Source organism: Dromiciops gliroides, chromosome 3, assembly GCF_019393635.1.
Source record: "Dromiciops gliroides isolate mDroGli1 chromosome 3, mDroGli1.pri, whole genome shotgun sequence".
NCBI classification, from domain to species: domain Eukaryota; kingdom Metazoa; phylum Chordata; class Mammalia; order Microbiotheria; family Microbiotheriidae; genus Dromiciops; species Dromiciops gliroides.
Genome location: NC_057863.1, coordinates 560,937,400 through 560,955,094, shown reverse-complemented (window position 1 = coordinate 560,955,094; position 17,695 = coordinate 560,937,400). Strand labels below are relative to the sequence as shown.

The window sequence follows — 17,695 nt, the reverse complement described above, 5'->3', positions numbered from 1 at the left end:
GCTGATGCTTCAAGTTATCAGGCAACCATGAAAGCCAGAGAGAGCCTTAGAGCTGTAGCTGCTGCTACCTCTTATTTCACTTGCACACAGTCTTGAAGATACCCTTATCCTTAGTAACATGGAAATGATATATGATTATGTTAAGCCCTACTTTCCTAATTTGTCTCTTTTCCTACCAGTTGCTTTTTTGTCAAATTCTGTTGGTTTTCATTTGAAACATTTTGTCAAAAGGTAACTTCATCTTCAGCAAGAGTGCATCATTAGTAAGCATCTTTGACTTCTAAATACAAGATGGTAAAACTCTTGAGCATTAAGAAGACAAAGATTGTCTTCTCACAGGCCAAATTTAGAAACATTTCTAAAAAATTAATATGGCTTAAAAAGAAGTTCTAATAGGGAAACACCATAAGAAACATAAATGTTTTTCAAATATTATATATGTTCAAGAAGAATTTGAATTACTAACTTTACAACAAGCAGAGATTTTAGTTTGGAAACAAGGGAGAGAAAACTAGAGTATGGAATGTAATCCCTGTTGAGCACTATTGTATCATTCAAATGTTATTAGAGGTCCCTGTTACTGGGGGAGGGAATAAACACAACTTTGCTTCTGCAAAACTGTGTCTTTTGGGGATAAAAAGAGGTTATATGGGCATACATATATATACATATGTGTATATGAATATATGTGTATTTTATATTTTTGTGGGGATAATAAGAGGATCCCTAAGCAATATTCTATGATTGTTCCTCTTTCCTATGCTGTCTCTGATCATCACTGGACATCCTACAATGCAATCAGTATGTAGATTAGGAACAAGAATAATAGATGTGACAACTCAAGACTTTCTAAGCTTGCACATTGGACTCTGGATCCAAAACTGTGGTTTTTTTTTCAAGTGACTACTTAGATTTGCTCAGAATTGTCAGTGGCTTCCTGTCCTGCCTTTATGGTGTTTGTTTTTCCTTTTTAAAGAGGAAGAGTAAAAAGAATGACAGTCAAGTCTGAATTATCAGCCTTTGAGATTCATAATCCATACAGGTTTTGAATATTGAGGTATAATTGACACTAATTTTAGTTAATCAACTGATTAAATGCTAGATTGATAGGGGATCAATGTAACAATCATCACTATACTATGTAGAAAAGAATGAATGAGACTTACAAGCAGGAAGATGGCTTAAAGTTAGTTACATACTTGCCGCTTGTATTTGCTTGATTAACTTTAGAAAGTCATTAGGATTGGGGTGGAGGTTTAAGTTGAAGGTGTTTACCTTCCTCAAATGCTGTGTGCTAATTGCAGCTAAACTCTAGGTTGAAGTTTGAAGAAGGTAGCCTGTTGAAGACTATATGAGAATAGAAATGAGAAAAGACTAAATGAAAATAGAAAAGTTGAATACTTAGGTCCATAGAGTAGACAGTCTTTTTTTTTTCCTCTTTGTGGGGCAATGAAGGTTAAGTGACTTGCCCATGGTCACACAGCTAGTAAATGTCAGGGGTCTGAAGCTGGATTTGAACTCAGGTCCTCCTGAATCCAGGGCCAGTGCTTTATCCGCTGTGCCACCTAGCTGCCCCTAGACAGTCTTAATAATGTTTCTGAGTTCATACAATCTCTTCAGTTTTCATACAGCACAGCTAAGTGGTAACAATTATCAAGAGAATTTTTTCCATCAATACAAGAAACAAAATCAGTGAACCTCAACTTTGTATTTTTAGTTAAGTACATAGGATGGTAGGTTAAATGACCCTCCCAAAGACAGTTTCAACTCCTAAGATTGTGTGGTCCATTTGAAAGACATTCAGACCAAGAGAAAAGAAGATTATATATATTAGTATTTTGTAATTGTACTTTAAGGGACAGTGTTTTCACCTCTTTGAGAAAGGAGAGAAACAACATTTTTCATTTTCTTAAGCAGACTGAATTTTGAAAGAATTTATGCAACTCGGATGTCCTTAAAGAGAAATTGGGTCCATCTTCTTTCATTTGGTGGGGGATGAGGGAAGGAGGGAGGGTAGTAGAGACCACTTTTGGCAAAAATAATTTTCCTTTTGACCTTCTGTGTTAAGAAGCTTGTTTTCTGAAAGAAACATGCCATTGGATATTCTTTCACTTCACTATCACCAAACTTTTTGTTTTATTCCCATTCTCCAAATGCTGCCTTAAATTTATCAAGGTCAAGCCAAAACCACTTCTTCTTTCATTACATTTTCTACTTTCATGTTCTGTCATTCTGAGACCTTTTTTCTTTCCCTTTCTCTGTCTTCTTTCCCCCAGCTGTCTGCAGCATCCAGTCCCTCCAGTCACAGTCCTCACAGAGCTTCAGGAAAGGACCCTTTTGCAGAGCTCTCTTTGGAGGATTTCTTATAAAACACTTTAGGTATTGCTTGTTGTTGGGGGAGATGGGGACTCTAAGAAATATAAATATATATATATATATATATATATACTTTTTAAATTGCCATTAAGCACAATTCTCCCCTTCTCCATTTGTTTGTTTCTTTAAGGGAATCTAAATTTCCTTTCCCAAAATAAATAGAGGAAACATTTGGGAAAGTTCTTTCTTCTAAGTAAAAAGTGTGAAATTGAAGCATCATTCTTCGTGTCCAAAAAACATTCCTTCATTACTGACAGTGGATGGTTGGGTTCATCCAGCATCCTATAATAATGGGTGGTCTAGACCAGTATCTTGAAGGAAATAAAGAGAGCAATGCAGTTTTGGTAGATTGTATTAGATCTTGGTTAGGAACAAATTTTTAGTTATGGCATTTATATGATCAGGGCTAATTGAAGAATTCATTATAAGAATCTCCGAAGGATCATCATTATACGTGTGCTTCCTATACTTGTCAGCATCATTCCCCTCCAATATTGTATAAAAAACAGGTGGGTACTTGAAAACCATAAAGTTAGAGTGTTAGATACTTAACCTGATGGGATTTTTTTTTGTTTTGTTTCCTACAAGGTTATCATCTCTTAATACCCACAAGATGTTAGGGACTTTGCACTTTAGATTTTTGCAACAGTTTACTAGTTTCTTCCTTGGATAGCAGTTTTAAGGACAATGCCAGGTGAATTTCGTTTTTTGTTGAGTGAATGAAGCAAGTCCTGTTGAAAAATATTTAATATTCTTTCAAGATCACTTTTATTTCCCTAAATGTAAAATAATTGATTTAGTGAACACTGAATTCTGATTTTCCTGTTGAGGCTGGAGAGAGTTGGAAGATTTAAGGTTAGATTTAAGGATGTATGTGTGTATCTGAATTTTATTATTTGATTAATTGGAAACACTGTTCTAAACTCCCTCACCCCCAATTGTGTTTTTATAGAACTGAAACAATGAAAGTTTTTGTTTTAATTGGAAGATTTTCTGAATTTGTAATAAAGTTGTGCTACTTAAAATTTTTTTTCTTAAGTGTCAACGTGGTGAATTCTTGCTCTGATTAGCAAGATAATACTTACTTTACTTTACAGCCTGGACTTCTGCTAAGCATGCTATGCGCATGAAGGACTTCTGATAAGCATGCTATGAGCGCTTCTGTGACAATTGAATGCCAAAGGTCATGAAACATTTTTATTTCTGAGGAAGAATCCCATAATGCCATGAATTAATTTTATATTTTTCTCATTTTTGTTCTAGATACAGTTTATGTAATAACCCAGTGGAAGAGAATGGAATCATTTGTTCCAAAAAGACAAGTGCTCAAGCAGCAAACCCCTACTTCCAGCAAGATCCAAATTGCTGTCTCGTAAATTCTCCTCTCTTCCATTAGAATGCTGCAGGAACTCAATGAGGGGCCCATGACAGCAATTGGGACTAGTCTGTAGGAGAAAGCATCAGTACAGTATAAAGCCAAGAATTGCCATGATTTAAGACTAAGATCTGTCTTTTTGGTGACTAACCCTTCAGTTCTTTCAACTCCTTATTAATACCCATAATCAGTAACCTACCAAGAGAAGCCCTTATTCGGAAAGTGTGAAATTTGTATTTCAAAAAGCTGTATGGAATGAAGAGCTGTGTGTGTCCTTGACTGTAATTTAACAGGACTCTTTTCGGGGATCAAAATCATAACTCTTATGCAGTACCTTTCTTTTCAATCTTCAAATGTAGAAACAGTAACTAAAATTAACTTTTCTTTAAAAAAAATTATATATTCAGTTTGCAGTAGACATTCCTTATGTATTTGTATTTATTTATGATTATCAATTTAAGTAACATTAATATGGTATCAACCTCCTTATGAAAATGAGTATGGATGTATACAGTATGTTTGATTTTTTTTTCCACAAGAATGATTCTGATTCAGAATGCTTTTCAGCTGACATACAGAGCACTAAATATTTTACAGCAAGTCCATAGATATGAATCTCTTAGAAATTCTCAATCCATATGGGAATTAGGGAAGAATTATGAATGCATTAATCCGTATAGTCAATTCTGTGCCTAGATTTTGCAAGGGAACAGTTCACTGACTAGGAAAAGCACTACATTTTTAATTCCACATTAGTGCATCTGGAAGGAACTTTATTGCTTTGTGCTTGGCATGTCATTATTCTACATTTGACATTAGGGCCTCTCCAAAATGAATGTGAGAAATTGCTTTCACTTTAAAGACTTTCCTTCTTTTCAGTAAAACTCTAGGAGGTATTATGTGGGGGGAGGGCAAAATCCTGGAACCTTTCATTTGGCTCGTGCCAGGTTTATGATCATGTACCTTTTAAATAAGGGAAAATAGTGTCTTTACAGATGTCTAGCAAGAGTTTAGTTAACGAAGAATTAAGCTGCACTGTTGATCGGTGCTTTGTGTAAATACATCTTAACATTTGGGTTGAGAGGGGCCTTAAGGAGGACAGTCAGTAGTAGGAAAGCAATTCTATACATGAGTTAAGCATACTTGTTGCATTGTCTCTGCAGATTCTATTTTTGTTTACAATATTAAAATGTATGTTAGCAAAAATGGGTGGATTTTCAAATAAAATGCAGCTTCCACAAAACTTTTGTTACAGTATTTTGGTCTGAGGTGTTTTTTGTTTTTTCACTTTGCTCTCTGAAATGTACACAGTTGATTGCTTTGCTTATATAATAAAATGTCAACTATTCAAATTTTTTTAAAGTCCAGCAATATAGTACACTTTTGCATTTGTGGCTGCATTCTAGACTTCTAGTGATAAGCCAAATAACCCATTAAAATTAGTAGCTTATGTGCCTAACTTTTTAATTTTTTTTGTCCAAAGAAGGTAAAGTTCAAAAGGAATTATTTCTCTTGAGATTTGTACATACCTATATAAGTAGCAGTGCTGAATTAGAATTCCATATCATGTAGTATGTGAACAGTCTGAAATCCATGACAAGAAAAAGTAAAATGTTCCAAGATTTTCACTGATGCTCTCAAGAATTTAGTTATGTCATGACTAGATGCTTTTTTTTTTTTTGCTACAGTATAAAGTATATATTAACAATGAAGCATTAATTGAGCACCTACGATATGCTGGGGTGAAAGCTACTTTTCTATAGTGGTTAGAGTGGTTTTGGGGCAAGGAAGTTCTGGGTTCAAATTCTGCTTCTAGCATATACTAGCTGAGTGACTGGTCAAGTCACTTAATTTCTCAGAGCTCTAGGCAACTCTCTAAGACTTGCATTGATAGAGGGGCCATTTCCTCATTTGGGAGTTTCCTATGCCAGTGAGATCACAGAGTTAGACCACATCCTTATCCTATTTGCTAGGTGCTAGGGATACAGGCAAAAATGAAAAATTCCCTGCCTTTAAAGAGCTTAAGCTTTATTGTGAGAGACATATACATATGTAATTATATACAAAATAAATACAAGACAATTTGAGTGAATCAGGAAACGATTTCTGGAGACTGGGGGCTCTTTATCCTTTTGTGTCTCATGGACCCCTTTGACAGTCTGGTGAAACCTGTTTTTAATTTATATTATAGAGTGTGTGTGTGTGTGTGTGTGTGTGTGTACACACACACACACACACATATATATATATATATATATACACACACACACACACATATATATATATACACACACACACACACATTATATTGAAATATAGTTATCAAAATGTTATAAGAACAAGTTCATGGATCCCATGTTAAGAACTCCTGCTGTAGAAAATAGGGATTGAACTATGGCAGAGATTAGGCATTATAAGAATTGAAGGTGAGGAAGGAGTGGATTCCAGATATGGGGAACGACAGGCTATGCAAAGATTGAGAGCTGGAATGTCATGTATGAGGAAAAGCAAGAAATCCAGTTTGGCTAGACCATGCATTGCATGAAGGAAAATAATGTATAATAAGACTGGAAAGGTAGGTTTAAGCAAGGTCGTGGAGGATTTTAAACGCCAAACAAGAGGTTGTTTGAGCCTAAAGGTAAGAGGAAGCCACTAAAATTTATTGAATGAGATGATGACATAATACCTGTTTTTGGAAGAATGCTTTGGCAGCTGTATGGAGATAAGGAAACAGAATAGGGAGACCAGCTAGGAGGTTTTGAAGAAGGAGGTGAGAAGTGATATGGAGCCTGAACTAGTAATTGAGGTCATTAGTAACTATGGAAAGAGCAGTTTCAGTTTGAGTTGGGTGAGGCAAGAAGCCAGAATACAGCAAGAAGTCGGTGAGAGGAGAGGAAGTGCAGTCAAGGAGAGTTCCCAAGTGGATGACTATTGGCTGAGATTGGGAAGGAGGAAAGTGAAACCAGAATAGGACTCATGGCTTGTTTGAGTATCGAATTGGGAAGAGTCTAGAATTCACAATGAAGAAACTCATTTATAATCTACCTCAGTTTAGATAAGAGTGAAGCATGGGCAGAAAACTAATGATACAATATTATGATTGAATAAAGGAGTTTCACATGTCTATCATGGAAGAGGAATACAATGATGATAGATTCAGAGATCTTTATGGGTGGTTTTGGGATAATAGAATAAGGGAAGAAAGTCATGAGGATTGATATTGAATCACTGAAGTGCTGGAGGGAACAACATCACATATATTGAAGTCTCCTAGAAGAAATTAATGAAAAATTAAGTATTTGCTATATGTAAAACACTGAGCAAAATGGTTGGAATACAAATTGAGAAACAAGATCGTTTCTGCCCTAAAAGAACTTACATTTTATTTTAGTTGGGGGAAAACTATACATAAGATGAGCAGCTAGGAGGTGCAGTGGATAGAGTGCTGGGCCCAAAGTCAGGAAGACTCATCTTCCCAAGTTCAAATCTGGCCTCAGACACTTAAAAGCTATGTGACCCTGGGCAAGTCACAACTCTGCCTCAGTTTCCTCACCTGTAAAATGAGTGGGAGAAAGAAATAGCAAACCACTCCAGTATCTTTCACAAGAAAATCCTAAATGGGGTCATGACAAATTGGACACAACTGAAATGACTGAATACATGTAAATAAGATTTCTCAACCACAAAGGTGGATTGTAAGACACAATGATCCTTAGGGTACAGTGACAAAATAGATGGTGATATATTTTATTTAGTGCCATTTTCATTGTAGTTTGATACAATAATTCGGATAGCTAAGTACCGAACTTCTTGACAAAGGAGAGAAAATGACCTGTGCCTGGCATTGAAATTTTAACCACCTCATTCCAAAATATGTACATATTTATTGAATAATTAAGGATTTACATATCATTAAGCTATTTGGAAAGCTGCTGTTTAAGGTCATATGATCAACAAGGTGACTAAAGTTTCTTTTTATAAAATTCTCCACCTGCAAAACCTCAATTTAAAAAAAATCATAAATCAGTTATGAAACAATTACAGCCAAATTCACAAGATAAAAAATAATCTCCTCACAAGATTACAAAAGAAAAAATTTAACCATGAGAACTTTAATGCTACCCTACCCCGCCAGCAGTGGGCACAAGCAAATTCACAGGCATGTGAAACAGGGTCTGATTGTAGGGATGCCATGATAGTCGGACTGCTCAAACTCCCCACATCTTCAAGGCATTGATTCTACCCAGCCTCTTAGAAGGGAAGAAAGAAGTCATACTGCACACAATACTTAAAGCTACAAGATAGAGGGGAAGGGTGTTGGCCTAAGGGAAGCAGGCCTCCTTACCCACCAGGAGCCATCTTCTTTCCTCAGAGCAGGGACACAGGCCTGGCCAGCCCATATCTTTCCCAATTCATCAAGGCTGAGACTTACTAGCAGGGCTGAAGAATCAGGATTCCCAAAAGCAAGTGATGAGGAACACAAAACACCAAGCTGAAATACTAAAAGATCTAGCTCATAAGCAGACAAACCAAGAAAGTAACATCAAGACAAAAAGAAAACTGAGTAAAATCTGAAAAACCAAGGCACCAAAAAAGAAGAAAAAAGAAAATAAAATAAACCCTTTTAATCTGATTTAAAAATTGTATGCACTTCTCAGAAATCGTGAAACAACAGCAATAAACTTCAGAACAGTTAATAAGAAAAATAAAACTTTCAAAAGAAGAAAGTAGGGATTTAGGACAGAATTCAGAGATCTTGACACAATGTATTTTTATTGCCATTACTTTTACACTGGCTGGACAAATCAGGTTGCTGATTTTTGCCCCAGTTTTTCCAGTTGTCATACCAGTTACTCCCCCATCTAATGCCCTGGAATGCCTAACATAAAATCATTAAAGCACTGCGTTCTTTGAGTTAAAACATTTTAAGGGGACATCACATTTTAAACAACCAACAGAATAGGAAAAAAAAGTGTATACTTGACAGAGTATATCAACAAAAATAGAAGCTCTAAGAGGGAGAATAGCAGATTAGAAACACAGTACTGAAACTGAGGGAAATTTTTGGCAGAAAGAAAGAAGCAAACAGCAATGCTATTAAAAGGACCTATGTCTATACAAGCCAAAACAACTGACTGAAGCAAGATTATAAAGAACTTCAAAATCATAGGTCTCTGTTAGGAACACCACAAAGATATAAGCTGAATGCCATAATGAAGTAAAAGCCAGAAAACTCACACAAGTTCTGAAATGGACAACAAAGCTTCATTTAAGAGAATTTACAGCTCATCACCAGAGGAAAAATAACACATCAAACTGTAAGGCTTGTAGTTGATTAACAAGTTCAACAAATTATTGCAAGTGATCAAAAGAATGATTTTCAAATATGAAAGAAATAGACAGTTTCAATACTCAGGACTTTTATTTAGAGAGCTCACCTCTGTCACTGATTACCTTTGTGAGTTTTGTCAAGTCACAACCTTTTGGGGTTTCAGTTTTCTCATTTATAAAATGAAATAGCCTAGATGTCCTCTGAAATGTCCCTCCTAAACCGTGATTCTGGGCATGTGTGATTATCCTACTTCTTTGAGAAATTGTAGGAAAGAATGAAAAAGTCTCTTCCAAAAAGCAAAGCTCAAGACAAAATCCAAAATGACACTGCAAACCTAAGCAATGAAAAAATAACTGCCATTCAACAAATTGAGGTATTACAGCAACAACAAATAAAACTTGAAGTGAGCAGTTTGGAAACTTGCAAACTCTGTCCCCCCCTCCCTGCACCCCAACAGAAGTAGAACCAAGGTAAATAAGTGAAATCAAGAAAAAACTAATATATTCTTTTTGGGGGGGGGTGAGGCAATTGGGGTTAAGTGACTTGGCCAGGGTCACACAGCTAGTAAGTGTTAAGTGTCTGAGGTTGGATTTTAACTCGGCACCTTCTGACTCCAGGGCCGGTGCTCTATCCACTGCACCATCTAGCTGCCCCTAATATATTCTTTATAGATTATTTTTACATTTATATAGATTATTTTAAAATAGATCTAGTGAGGTTTAAAAAGGTAGAGTGACAAAATGTAAGGGGAACGTTTAGGAATTTTTAAAAAATTCTTTCAGAGTTGAATTAATACTCTGGACTAAATCTGTGTTCTTTATAAGTGAATTAGTATCTTTTGCTTGAAAAATAAGAGTGGCAAGTTCTGTGAATGAGGAGTAAATCGTGTTCTACAAAAAGTAGATAGGTGAACAATGAAGAAGACATTAATTTCTTTAATCTCTCAACAAGATTGGGAGAGAGCACCCCAGGAAAGGGTGCCATCAGAGATCAATGTGTGTGTGTGTGTGTGTGTGTGTGTGTGTGTGTGTGTGTGTGTGTGTGTGTATAACAGGCCTTATATGCTTTTTCTAGGGAGACCTTGCACATTAGAGGAACACATTCTGTCAAAGAGTTAATACCTTGCTGGATATCATTTCACTGTAGGAGGATAGTTAACACCCCAAATGGTAGGGAGGACATAGAACCAGAGGTCAGATGACAGCTTAAGGAATGTAGACTGATCATAGTAAGGGCAGGGAGTAGGATGGGACATGGGCCTTACAATTTGGAACACAAGGTGGCTCATACCACACAGTACTAATTCCATCTGATACTGCTTCTCTCATGAACTGACATTTTGGTTTTTTTGGTTTGGTTTGGTTTGGTTTTTTGGTGAGGCAATTGGGGTTAAGTTACTTGCCCAGGGTCACACAGCTAGTAAGTGGTAAGTGTCTGAGGCCGGATTTGAACTCAGGTCCTCCTGAATCCAGGGCCGGTGCTCTATCCACTGCACCACCTACCTGCCCCATGAACTGACATTTTAAAGAGTAAGGAGGAGAAAAAAAGGTTGAGGGACAGTAGAAAAGGGGAGGTTGAGGTAAATTTTATAAAATCAATAGTTTGTCCTTCATTCTCAAAGAGGACCATGACATCAGTAGGTGATGTTGTGACTTGCACTGAATTGAATTTGAGCAAGATCACCACCCTCACTCCTCCCAAGCCATCTGAGTCCAGTGGCAAGATATATATTAGGATGACTGCAGATGGCCCTGGATGTTTGAGGCAATCGGGGTTAAGTAACTTGCCCAGCTGGGTCACACACCTACTAAGTGTCAAGTGTCTGAGGCTAGATTTGAACTCACATCGTCCTTACTCCAGGGCCAGTGCTCTATCCACTGTACCACCTAGCTGCCCAAAATCAATAAGTTGGATAGGAGAGGGAGTTTAACCCTAATATATCAAAAACTTTACTCCCATGAGTGACAATAACAAAGAGCTAAATTGTTGCATAGCCTCTGAACTACAAGATAAAATTCAGTGTAGACTGGAAGCAAAGAGAATGGGGATAATGCAAATGACAGCTTGGGAAAAGATGCAGTAAAAAGAAAAATTGTAAAATAGTACAAGTATGTTGGAGGAAAGATTTTGAGTGGCATTTAACTGGGAAAAGAAAGAGACAAAAGGGGGAGAAGAAAGGTCAAAAGAAAAAATTAAATTCTAAGAATTTATGCTAAGGTAGGCAAAAGACAGCAGGATAGAGAGACAATCTGGAAATTAGAGTAGCAATACATTAAAAACAAAATAATGATTTAGGATATAAAAACAACACAAAATCAAGAGGAAAATGCAAGCCTAACTTGTATTTATTGAACAACCCAATAAAATCAAAGAGTGACAATAGGTAACAAAGCCTAGCCATCTGTTGGATTCAATAAATAGCTAAAAATGAATAAAGATATACAGAACAAAAATTAGGTAGCAATAAAAGTCTAGAATGACATGCAACAGCAACAAAAAGTTATATACTTTAATGGTTTTTTATCAGAGCTATAAAATGACAAACTCCCCATCCTAAAAAACAAAGCAAAAAGAAAAAACCCTGCTAGAGATTTTATGACTGATTTAGAAAATCTTTTAAATGGAAACATTAAAGAACATGTGTTTTTTAACTGTGTGACCATGGACAAGTCCCTTAAACCCAATTGCTCCCCCAAAAAGAACATGCATGTGTTCAGCATCATATAGTACCTTTGTTAAACTAGACTATGTGCTAGGACAGTAGAAAAAGAATATGTATTTAATATCCTTTATAGACAATAAAAGTAGTCATCCATCCAATCCCCCCTCCCCCCCCCCCGCCATGAATTAACTATAAGGGAACTTCTAAAATAATTTGAAAAAAACAACCTGGTCTAGATCTATGTACAGGTAAATTATATCAAACATTTAAGAGTGAGAAACACTAAAACACTACGAATTTGCATAACACAAATTTAACCTTTTTTTTTTTTTCTGGGGCAATGGGGGTTAAGTGACTTGCCCAGGGTCACACAGCTAGTAAGTGTCAAGCGTCTGAGGCCGGATTTGAACTCAGGTACTCCTGAATCCAGGGCCAGGGCTTTATCCACTGCGCCACCTAGCTGCCCCTTAATCTTAATACCTATAGCAGTAAAAAAGAATACTGTAGTCCAATATCACCAATGAGTATTGGGCTTAAATTTTTTAATACAACCCTTGTAAAAATAAAAATATGGGGGCAGCTAGGTGGCGCAGTGGACAAAGCACCGGCCCTGGATTCAGGAGTACCTGAGTTCAAATCTGGCCTCAGACGCTTGACACTTACTAGCTGTGTGACCCTGGGCAAGTCACTTAACCCCCATTGCCCCGCAAAAAAAAAAACCCCAAAAAACAAACAAACAAACCAAAAATAAAAATATGTCCAAAAGTAATATTCACTATGATGAAGCTATATTTATACCAAGAAAGCAAAAATGTTTAAATATTCAGAAAACAATTCACATAACTATATTAAAAACAAAACCGGGGCAGCTAGGTGGTGCAGTGGATAGAGCACCAGCCCTGGAGTCAGAAGGAACTGAGTTCAAATCCGACCTCAGACACCTGACACTTACTAGCTGTGTGACCCTGGGCAAGTCACTTAAGCCCAATTGCCTCACAAAAAAAAAAAAGAAAAGAAAAGAAAAGAAAAAAGGGAAAAAAAAAACAAAACAAAACAACAAACCCCAAACCAAAGGATTGCATCAGTAGATTCAGAAGAAACCTTTAACAAAGTTCAACACTCATTTATGCTTAAAAAAAAATAAAAAGCCTACCAATGAGTAGACTAGCCATTTTTGAAATATATTTGAGGGGGAAGCTAGGTGGCACAGTGGATAAAGTACCGGCCCTAGATTTAGGAAGAGCTGAGTTCAAATCTGGCCTCAGACACTTGACACTTATGAGCTGTGTGACCCTGGGCAAGTCACTTAACCCTCATTGCCCTGCAAATTTTATGTGTGTGTGTGTGTGTGCACGCATGCGCCCTAAGGTTCTCTCTCTAAACCTCTGTTATCAACTTCCGAAGATTCAATGAGTACTATGCATATGACCCTCAAATTTATATCTACCTTCATTTTTTTCAAGCAATAAACATTATTTATAGTTTGGGATTCCAATTTTCATCCCTCTTTCCTTTCCTCCCCTCTCTCCTCCCTGAGGCTACCACCTCAATCAAATATAGGTTATACATGTACAATTAGGTTAAACACTACCATATTAGTCATTTTGTATAAGAAAACTTACTAAAAGAAAAAAAATGAAAGAAAGTGAAAAATAGCATGCTTCAATCTGTGTTCAGTCAATATCAGTTTGTTCTTTGGAGGTGGATAATGTTTCATCAATAGTCCTTTGGGATTGTCTTGGATCATTGTATTGTGAATAATTAAATCTTTCACAGTTCTTCATCAAACAATATTGTTTGATGCACAATGTTCTTTTGGTTCTGCTCTTTTCACTATATATAAGTTCATACAAGACTTTATAGTCCTTTCTGAAATCATCCTGCTTTTCATTTCTTATAACACAATAATATTCCATCAGCATCATATACCACAAATTGCTTAGCCATTCCCCAATTGATGGGCATTCCTTTGATTTCAAATTGTTAGCCATCACAAAAGAGCTGCTATTAATATTTTTGTAGAAATAGATATTTTTCTCTTTTGGGGGTATATCTACCTTTAAACTCTATACCTAAAGCAAAAAGTTGTGACTAAATGGAAGGATAGCTCCCAGGTTCTTAGGTGACTAAAATGGTTAACAAATTTGGTTTCATTGTACATCTCAAGATGACAAGAATCACCATTTCATCAGATACTTTGTCATATCATCTCAGAATATTTATGAGGAATATAAACAAAAGACTCTAAATGAAGATAATTGCACTTCATTCTCCAGTATTTGTGGTAAAATATCCAATAAAAAAGTTCTATCAAGAACTTGAACTTGTCAAGATCTTCCAAACCAAGTCAATGTATACCTTGATACTTGGTATTTTTAGAGCAAAGTTGTGCACAGGGAAAAACAGCAAAAATGTTCTTTTGGAAAATAGAGTCTAGGATTAATACATGAATGAAAGAAGCTGCAGGTTTATTGACTACTCAAAAGTCTCAAACTTGTAATTTACTAATATTTCCTTCAAAAAAGTCTATAGGCATTGGACAAAGAGCACTGAACATCATTGCAAAAAAGAAAAACTGATTAATCTTAACAGATAAGAAAACTTGATTTATTTAGAAATCCACTATCTCTGTGAAGTCAGACAATTGAGTGGTTAGAGCAAAGGTTAAACCACATTAGAAGAAAGAATAAAGATGAGATAGAACTCTACAATTATAAAAGCTCCTATCCAAATTCTTTGAAGAAGTTGTTGCCTCTGAAACATGATAAGTGGATAAAAGTAAAAACTTTGATTACACGAAATACATTTATAAGTAGTTGGAACCCAAAGAACAACATATATATGTGTGTGTGTGGGTGTATACACAAATAAATAACATGTATACATATAACATGTATATGTATATACATAATGGAACATTTTTCAGGACATGTAATCTATTTTATTAATTACTGTAGAACTACCATATTTAGTTGTTGGGTTCTCAGAACTATATATATTAGATAAAGAAATATAATTGGCACTTTAAAAAAGCTTTATTGGAGTGTATTATTTTTATATTGCAAATATTTCCATATTACCCTCACTGAGTGGTCTCATAACAAAGTGAACAAAAATTAAACAAAACTCACAATATAGCACATCATCTGAAAGTGAAAGTAGCATTCTATGTTTATAGCACCTCCCCCATCCCTTCTATTTAAAAATATATTTAATGGACAGAAATCTACTTTCTCTCCCTTGCATCCCCCCACAAAGGAAAACAAACTTCTTGTAACAAACATGCAAAGTCAAGCAAAACAAATTCCCTTATTGGCAATATATACATAATATAATCTATACAAAATATAGATTATAAAGTATGAATTTTATAAAATAATTTAAATATATTATATATGTATTTCATAGGTCTGTTATATGCACATCATATTTACATGCATGTGTATATACACATATGAATAAATACATATATGTGTATATATGAACATTTCAGCACCCTAAATCCATCACCTATCTGTCATGGAAAACATTTTAATCATTGATTCTCTGGAGTCATGAATGGACATGGTATTGATCACAGTTCTTACAACTTTCAAAGTTCTTTGTCATTACAGCAGTGTATTATTATATTATTAATGCTCCTTTTCTCATTTCATTCTTCAGCAGTTTATAGTCTTCAAAATTATTAGTTTTTATAATATTGTTGTCGTATAAATTGTTCTGGTTTTTGCTTACTTCTCTTTGCATCAGTTCATATAAGTCTTTCCATGTATTTTTAAAGTAATCTATTTCCTCATTTCTTACAGCCCAATAATATTCTATCACTTTTACATATCACAGCCAAAGATCGAAGGATCATAGATTTATGGCTGAAGGTTGTCTAGTCCAAACCCCATCATTTTGTAGATGAGCAAACTGATATCTAGAAAGGTTTAGTAATTTATCCAGGATCACACAGGTGGTGGAGCTAGGATTTAAAATTAGATTCCCTGACTTCAAATTCATTGCTCTTTTCACTGTTCCTCAATGTCTCATTCCAAGACCAAATTCAAGTCAACTAGTTGAGATGTATCTCCATAGAACTACTGGATAAACCAAATTTACTGAAAAGACTGACTCATTCAACTGTTTGGTTGATATTTTCTGTCCAGTTGAGTAGCATAGAATCAATACTTTTGAATTGTGGTGTTGGAAAAGACTTTTGAGAGTTTCTTAGACAGTAAAGAGGTCAAATCAGTCAACACAAATTAATTCAGGGGGGCAGCTAGATGGCGCAGTGGATAGAGCAACGGCCCTGGATTCAGGAGTACCTGAGTTCAAATCCGGCCTCAGACACTTAACACTTACTAGCTGTGTGACCCTGGGCAAGTCACTTAACCCCAATTGCCTCACAAAAAAAACCAAAAAAGCAAATTAATTCAGGCTATTCACTGGAAGGTAAAATACTGGAGTTGAAGCTTAAATATATTGGCCACATAATAAGATGGGACTCATTGGAAAAAACCCTGATGTTGGGAAAGATTGAAGGCAAAAGGAGAAGGGGTTGGCTGAGGATGAGATGAATAGATAGTGTCATGGAAACAACAAACATGAACTTGGACAGACTTGGAGAGAGAGTGGAGGATAGAAGGATCTGGTGTGCTATGGTCCACGGGCTCACAAAGAATCAGACACAACTGAACAACTGAACAGCAACAACAGACACAGGATGGCTTTGAATGTAAAACTGAATTTATCATTTAAATGGAAGTTGCAATTTAATGTATAATTTTCATTATCTACCCACATGGAAAAGGTATATTTTTCAAATTTGTTAGGTTCAGTATTTTGTTTTTAACTTCTTAAAATAACTGAGCTTAAGAACCACCTCTTGTAGTCAGGCTTTCCTGGTTCCCTCTCCCCCCTCAACTTCAAGTACATCTGGTCTTTTTTTTATTAATATTTTTATTTAAAGTTTTGAGTTCCAAATTCTATCCCTATCTTCCTCCCTCCCCTCTCTCCTTGCTGAGGCTGTAAGCAATGAGATATAGGTTATATATGTACAATTATATAAAAATTTCCATATTAGTAATTTTGTATAAGAAGACTCAAAAGAAAAAACAAAAGAAGGTTAAAAAATAACATACTTCAATTTCTATTCAAGCAATATCAGTTCTCTCTCTAGGGGTGAATAGTATGCTTCATCATTAGTCCTTTGGGATTGTCTTGGATCATTTTATTGCTGAGAATAGCTAAGTCATTCACAGTTCTTCATCGAACAATGTTGCTGTTATTGTGTTCAACATTCTCCTTGTTCTGTTCACTTCACTATGCATCAGTTCACATAAATCTTTCCAGGTTTTTCTGAAATCATCCTGCTTGTCATTTCTTATAGCACAATAATATTCCATTATGATCATATACCACAGCTTTTTTAACCATTCCCCAATTTATGGGCATCCCTTTGATTCCTAATTCTTAGCCACCACAAAAAAGGGCTGCTATAAATATTTTTGTACCAATAGGTCCTTTCCCCTCTTTTTGGATGTTTTGGGATGTAAACCTAGCAATGTTATTGCTGGATCAAAAGGTAAGTGCATTTGCTCTTGATGCTATCTTCCAATTACTCAATATTTATCTTGTTTGTACTATTTTCCCCCTTCCATTAGAATGTAAGCTCCTTAATGGCAGCAATAATTTGTGCCTTTAAAAAAAAATTCCAGTGCTTAGGACAGTAGTTGATGCAAAATAAGTACTTTATCAATGCTCGTTGATTGGTCCATAAGTCACTGTGTATATAACAAAAAGCAATAAAATACAAGGACTTTTTCTTCACTGAGATCATTACTACACAGAATCACATAGAATCACAGATTTTGAGAGTTGGAAGGAACTTCATTGGCCATGTATTCTAACTCTGACATTAAAAGAATCCCTCCTGCAACATACTGGATTCATGGTCAAAAGATCA

General features: G+C 35.7%; 1 protein-coding gene across 17 annotated transcripts in view; it reads left to right on the top strand.

The window, feature by feature from the left end:
* PICALM (phosphatidylinositol binding clathrin assembly protein) overlaps positions 1-5,008 on the top strand; it is a 127,291-nt gene extending 122,283 nt beyond the window's left edge. For 16 of the 17 annotated variants that reach the window (XM_043991216.1, XM_043991215.1, XM_043991214.1 and 13 more), the window contains 2 exons: positions 2,277-2,379; positions 3,640-5,008. In XM_043991216.1, coding sequence (XP_043847151.1) covers positions 2,277-2,369 — 93 coding nt within the window. In that variant the 3' untranslated portion in view covers positions 2,370-2,379; positions 3,640-5,008. The remainder of the gene's footprint in view (positions 1-2,276; positions 2,380-3,639) is intronic. The other variant, XM_043991209.1, reaches the window with a different exon arrangement.
* The last annotated feature ends 12,687 nt before the right edge of the window (positions 5,009-17,695 follow it).